Raw genomic sequence first — 6,763 nt, 5'->3', positions numbered from 1 at the left:
ATAATAATCAATACAAAATACCTATAAAGTAATGAGTGCGTATTAAAAACAAGAATATAATAATAATGGTAGTCTTTTAAATTGATACAAATAAATGCTGTTGCTTAAGTATAAAAAAAATTAACAAAATAATATTTAATATAGTGAACATACATAATATTAAGCATATTATACTATTTGTAGGATCCTTCTACCACAGTAGTTAAAAAAATATTACATAAAGTATTATAGATCAATATACAAAATACTTATAAAGTAATGAGTGGGTATTAAAAACAAGAATATAATAATAATTAAATATAAAAATATATGCTAACAATACTTATAATTTGAAATGTATTTCATTTATTTAGTTCAGAAATAATTGTACTTATAATTGGGTGAGATTGGTCAGACTTAATGTGAATATTATAAAAAAATTTTTGTACAAACAACCATACAATATAAGATTCCTCAGGGTACAATAGATTAAATGTATGAAACAACTTAAAAACTACATCCACAGCTCTCTGGATAGTTAAAACTTTATACTTTATGTCATCAAAGTATACAATAATGTCTTTTGGTTCCATTAATTTACCAATTACTACCATAAATGGTTGTATTGGGATACACAAATCTGTGAAAACATCAAACAAATTAAATTAAATTAAGTAGAAAAAATATTTAATTACACAATTAGTGATCATTAATCTTTAAGTAGGTATCTATGAAGATGAGAAATATTATAAGTGTGAATTATTTATAGATCAAATAACAGAAATCATTTATCTCTTACACCTTCACTGCATATCCCTCCTAAATGTTATCATTCTATATTGCCTTATTTTTAGTACTAATAAAAGGTTTAACTTCTTTCTTTCTTGTTGTTTCTTTATGTTCATTTGTCCTGCCTTTGTCTCTCCCTCCTTAAAACACTACCATACCTTTTTGTCTACTATATCTCATCTTAACTATAGGTGCAACTCATATGCTAAGCCTAATTGATAGCATTGTATTAGTATAATATTCCTTAAAATCATAGTAATTTTTAACTCCTAAACATAAACTTCCAAGTAATATTTTAAATACTTTTATCAAATTTTTGAATTGTTACACAAACAAAACATTTTTAGAACCATTATATACATTATATATTTAACAATTCCACATCATTATAATATGTCCTCCTATTTAATTTTTAATAGATACCTAATATATTTACTATAACTAATACCATTTAATATACAAATTTACTATGTATAATCAATGCTAATACCAAAAACAAACCTTTTTTTCTTAGCTATGACATCTTCAAATTGTGAGACTCTATCAACATTAATTATAAATGATTTCTGTGAATCTCTAATTGAATATTTTATGGTGGATTTTTGTCCTTTATCATTACGAGTCAATTTTCTCACCGTAGGAATAAACATTGCATGTAAAAGGTAGAAAATACAAGCAGCACGGCCATCTAAAAAATAATAAATACTTTGTAACATCTAATATTTAATGCTTAAAGAGAACTTACTTTCTAATGGGTTCTTTTCCAAAAGTTCATCAAGCAGGTTTACACTTTGAGAATCTTTGATTTTTAGTTTTAATAAATCTATAAGTTTATGTGATACATCTGGATACATTGTCATTAGGTTTGATGCAGACGGATAAAGTGTATTAAAATCAATATCAATCTAGAGAAACAAAATAAAATTGTAAAAAGTTAAAATACTTCAGTGCAGTTTTGATACTTACTAATTTGTAACCAGATGGAAGTTTGTAGCTTGTCCAGTAATTTAGTGTATCAGTGGTACTTGGACTGTTTTTGATATAATTCAATCTATACTTCACAGTTGCTCTCCAGATAATTTCAATTTCATTGAATGTGCAACTGTCATGTTTTAAAGAATTTAAGTATTGATCAATACCAGTTTCTGGATCTACAAAAAAATATATACAATAAATATATTTATTTATTGTTTTTATAGGATATTATTAGTTAGAAAAATAAAAACAAATTTTAATACAACAAAATATTTACCAAAGTTTCTCAGATGACGAACATTACTATTTTCATCATATTTTGAAAGTTTATGTTTCTTTGTTGCTTCTATTAGCCCACCATTTTTTAAAGTTCTTATTACATTGTGATATTTTGCATATATCTTTCCTTTTGGTGCTCTATTTCCATCACGCATAAAGTAATAATCCTAAACAAAAAATATTTTTAATCATTGTTTGCTCATTTACAACATTTTGAAAACAAAGTACCTTAACTTCATTAGGAAAAGCTGCCACAATTTGATTGGCAATTTCTTCGGCAGTTTTAATTGTCATTGTAACATTTTCTTTTATAGCTGTTTTAATTATCATATCAACCAGTATTATTCTAGATGCATCATTTAATGAGTTAAACTTTTTGTAGTTTTCGAGCACCAAAGATCCCTGTGATTGGTCTTCAAGAATTTTGCTTAGACTTAATACTGTTTTTGTAGTTTCAGGTAACATCATATGAATTGCGTTAGAAATAGGTTGGGCTACCCTCTGAAGTTCTAGTAACTGACTTGGAACTTGATTGTTGGTTTTCCAATTTGACAAACGAATTTCAAATTTCATTTGAATGCCTAGAGGAAAATGTTTCAACAGTTTTTCACATTGAGCTAATGTTATAAAATTTAAACATTCCAAATCAATCATCGAATCTAAACATTTTTTAAATTTGTAATATTAACATTTATATTATAGGTATTCATTGTTATTTTACCAATGCATGTTTTATGTAAATAGCCCAAGTTCCAATCATTCAGCAATAACCACAATTTGTATGAGTCGTCTTCTGTAATCTTTGGATACTCATTGTTAACAGCATTTTGAGATTCGTTTATAATATTTGGAAAATTAACAATGTTTTCAACATCAGTAACATTAAATAACTCAGATGTAAAGCTATTTGATACTCTATAGCTTGCATCATTATCACTTTGTTCCATTTTGTCTAAGATACATATTATAAGCAAATAATTATTACATTTAATGTTGAAACATATTATTTTATATAAACATATTAAAATATCTTAAGAAGTATAACAAACAAATAAAAAAAAGTAAATTAAAAATATATTCATAAATATGGATTAAAATATACTTTGTACCTATAATATATTTATATAATAAATGTATATAAAAAATATAGGTATTCTTAGAAACTATTATTGATAAAGTTTTTGGATGTTAATAATATTCTTTAAGTCGTATCATAGTTTGATTATTAATGACTCTAATAATATTAATTGGGGGCCCATTTAAATCATCAATATTAAAAATACTTAAACTACCTGGCTGTGTTAAATTTTCTTCAACAACATATGCATCAAAATGCGAATGATAATAGTTTACTTTTAATTCTTCGGCAAGAATTAAACAATTATTTTCATCGGAAACTATAATTTGTAAAATTTTGAAAAGATTTAACATTTCAATCACTCTGGTGACAAACATATCTGCTTTGAACAAAGTTCCTTTGTAATCTACTTGGGTATAACATTTAAATTGAATAGGTAAAATTAAACTTTGTATAAATTGTAAATATTCATTATTTTTTATTTCGTGAGTTTGATTAATAATTAAATTAGTAGGAGCAGGATGGAAAAGTTGATATGCGAATTTCATTTGCATTTTTTTCCCCAAAGTATAAGTTATATTTTTACGAGAGGAAGTAGCATGTGCATATAATTTAAGCTCTTTATGTTTAGCTTCGAATCTAAAGCACCAAAAATGCCTCGGTGGACCCGACTGCCTAATAATGGTTGGGTAATGAATCAATATGTGGTGCTTTGGTTTTAATGAATCGTGAAATAATAAAACATATTGTCTATTATGATTATGAATTAAATTTTTTAAACTCGTTACTTTTTGTTCACATATACTGTAAGATAAAAGAATGTCAATAATTTGGAGTAAATTCATAAAGAATAACCAGACTTCATCATTTTCAGGAACTAAGTCCCCGACCATTAAAGGAAAAAAATGTGTAAAAGTCATCATTTCTCGAGCAGACATTTTGAGATGGAAGTTTTGCAAATGTTTTGTGTTTATTGAAGGAGAAATATTTCCTATTTCTATTGAACCATAATTAAAATTACTTTTTCTTAAATTCAATGTATCCAAAGAAAAATACTTGACGTTTTCAGTGAAATATTTTATAATATGGCACATATCATAGTGACATATGCCTTCAAACAAGTCGTGCATTACATCCACACAATAATTTTGTGTAACATGAAATGAAGGTATTTTATTTAAAAATGACTCACCATGAACTCCTGTTTTACTATTATTATAGTTGGTAATATTCCTCATTAAAAGACTATCTTCTTCAAATAATTTTTTTGTAATATCTTTACTAGCCTTACAAAATCTACAAAAGTATGAAGCTGAAAAAGATCTAGAAAAATCTAAAATCGAATTTAGTCCAAGATTATCTCCTAAGACCAGTCCTAACATAAAATAAACACGTGTGTCTCCTTTTTCAGGAGTAGAGATAATTATGCCTTCTTTTTCAAAACTATATAAAACATCTATGAGACTTTTTAGACAGGACTCATTACCATATTCTTTCATATCGACTGATTTAATGATAGCTGCCAAAAATATATTAGTAAGCTTTGAATTGTTTTCTAATAATGGAAATGAATAATACACAGCACTGACAGCTTGAAATGTAGAATGAGAACCTAGTGGGTTGTTTATTTCTAGATCATCTATGAATAAAAAATATGGAAACACTATTTTATCTGAAAAATTCACTAACTTGGTTTTCCATAAATCACCTTGAATGAAATTTTTCAAAGAGTTAGATGAATTTAAGTTATTTATTCGATCAAGTGATAACTGTAAATTATTTCCATGTTCAAAAATTTTTTTTAATTGGAATTTCATGGGCATTAATAAACCCTTTGTAACATTTTCATCATATATCACCTCTCCTTTATTGTAAACAGAAGTTACTTCTCGATTTACAACTATCTGGTTTAAATGATTAATGTACTGCTCTTCCATGAGCCAATTCATTAAACGGTATTCAGTACTACATAGTGTAAATGTGTTAGATATATCTAATGACAATGCTTTAAATGACGATAATAGTAGTGGGTCATTAATTTTTTCCTTCACAAAACTGTCCAATAGCTGAGCTGTAGGTTTAGTAATGAGTTCTACAATGCCTTTTTGAATATTCAATACATCTCGAAACGTGATATTATTCTTGACATGTAAACCAAGAACAAATTGTACAGCAGACTTATGGAGATCAGAAACTGCTGATTGATAATTGAAACCATTAAAATTATCATTTTGTACAAATATTGAGGTTGCATTGGATGTGAGACTCGGAGTATCAATATTTGTATTGTTAATAATGCAGTTTTGGGTAGGTACAGAAACATTTGATGCTAACTTAATAATATGTTTGTTTTTTACATGTCTTTTAAATGAGCTCAAGCTCTGAAATGACTGAAAGCATGACTTTTCACAACAATCATAAGAACTATCAGGGCCAAGTGAATGAAATACTTTGAAATGGATAACTAATGACTGTAATTGTATAAACTCATTTTTACATATGTAACAAATCATTATCAAAACTAACTTAAAATGTCTACTTAACAAAATAATCAAAAAATCTATAATATTTTTTTTTTACTGTACCTAAATATACCGGCTATACTAAATAATTAATTAATTAAACTTTTTATTAGCGATAATCAAATAATGACGATCTTAAGCTTCGTAAGTTAAATTAACCTACCTATAAAAAAACGGTAGGTACTTAATTATATTTAATATAATATTATTATTTATATTTAATAAATAATAATCAATACATACCTTCTGGCTTCTTTAACTTCCAAGATGGGTATAACACAGAAACGTATGTTATATACGTAAAGTCGTAACACAATACACAAAACACTTGGCAGTTGACGACTTATAAATTTAAAAACAATTAGGTAGGTAGGTAAAGCCCGGTAAAGGTAATACACTAATAAGCGAAGTGAATAGCGTATGGTCAATATGGTTATGTCTAGTCGCCTTGTGTCTACTGTCTACAGTTTGCATGATGGGGTATTGTGGCGGTGCGGCGGGAACGTTTCAGCATAGATATCATAATGGAAATACCCCAATAGTGCAAACATAATTTTAATCGTATAATATATTTTTGTACATTTAAATAAAATATTTGATAAAACAACAATTGGGATTGTTATTTTATTATCTTTTCACATTTTACAAAAGTTTAATTCATGATTTAATGAATAAATATATTGAAATAACAATACTGTTTGATTATTTTTTGAAAATGATTTATTTGTTCAACCATGGAGGTTAATTTTAGAACAATATTCTTCGTAATCGAATAATAAAGTATAATTTGTTATAATTACAATTCATTGTAAACTAGACAAATTAATAGATTGTTAATTCAATAAATTATTGATGGATTATACACTGAGCTTGTGAATTGTACAACTGAATTTTTATTTTAACATTATTATTATTATAGTATTAACAAAATAGATATTCGTTATTTAATTACAAAATTGATTTGTTAGTTTTACCTATGATATTTTTTTCAGTGTAACCATATCTAAACTCCCCGGTACAGGTTTTAATGTAATACTATAATTAATCATATAAGCATTGTACTTTTTTATAAATCTATTTTTCTTATTATGAATTTTGAACAATTTTGATTCTAACAGTGAAGTTTCAGCTGCTGATTCTG

The 6,763-nt window shown here is 26.2% G+C and overlaps 2 protein-coding genes across 3 annotated transcripts; both read right to left on the bottom strand.

The window, feature by feature from the left end:
* Positions 1-322: 322 nt before the first annotated feature.
* On the bottom strand, positions 323-3,043 carry LOC111029862. Of its 2 annotated transcripts, none has more exons than XM_022309079.1 (7): positions 2,744-3,043; positions 2,251-2,681; positions 2,021-2,189; positions 1,735-1,919; positions 1,514-1,673; positions 1,273-1,456; positions 323-621 (listed from the first exon to the last, which is right to left on the bottom strand). In XM_022309079.1, the coding sequence occupies exons 1-7, from the start codon at positions 2,967-2,969 to the stop codon at positions 342-344; spliced, it is 1,635 nt and encodes a 544-aa protein (XP_022164771.1). In that variant the 5' UTR covers positions 2,970-3,043; the 3' UTR covers positions 323-341. The 2 variants fall into 2 exon arrangements, with proteins under 2 accessions (XP_022164771.1, XP_022164772.1); XM_022309080.1 differs by having other exon boundaries at positions 469-619; positions 1,270-1,456.
* Positions 3,044-3,739: 696 nt separating this feature from the next.
* Positions 3,740-5,571, bottom strand: LOC111029861 (the record flags this gene model as incomplete). Its single annotated transcript, XM_022309078.1, has 3 exons — positions 3,740-3,775; positions 3,889-4,869; positions 4,960-5,571. Coding segments are annotated over 3 exons (1,629 nt in total), but the record flags the coding sequence as incomplete, so codon positions are not given.
* Between the last annotated feature and the right edge of the window lie 1,192 nt (positions 5,572-6,763).

This window comes from Myzus persicae, unplaced genomic scaffold (assembly GCF_001856785.1).
Source record: "Myzus persicae strain clone G006 unplaced genomic scaffold, MPER_G0061.0, whole genome shotgun sequence".
Classification (NCBI taxonomy): domain Eukaryota; kingdom Metazoa; phylum Arthropoda; class Insecta; order Hemiptera; family Aphididae; genus Myzus; species Myzus persicae.
This window is presented reverse-complemented; position numbering and strand designations above follow the sequence as displayed.

Excerpts from the sequence above, each read along its gene's own strand:
- LOC111029862 (XM_022309079.1), bottom strand. The coding sequence starts at position 2,969 with ATGGAACAAAGTGATAATGATGCAAGCTATAGAGTATCAAATAGCTTT. Across the intron at positions 1,674-1,734 it reads TTCCATCTGGTTACAAATTA|ATTGATATTGATTTTAATAC; the intron begins GTAAGTATCAAA and ends TTGTTTCTCTAG. Across the intron at positions 1,457-1,513 it reads GGAAAAGAACCCATTAGAAA|ATGGCCGTGCTGCTTGTATT; the intron begins GTAAGTTCTCTT and ends ATTATTTTTTAG.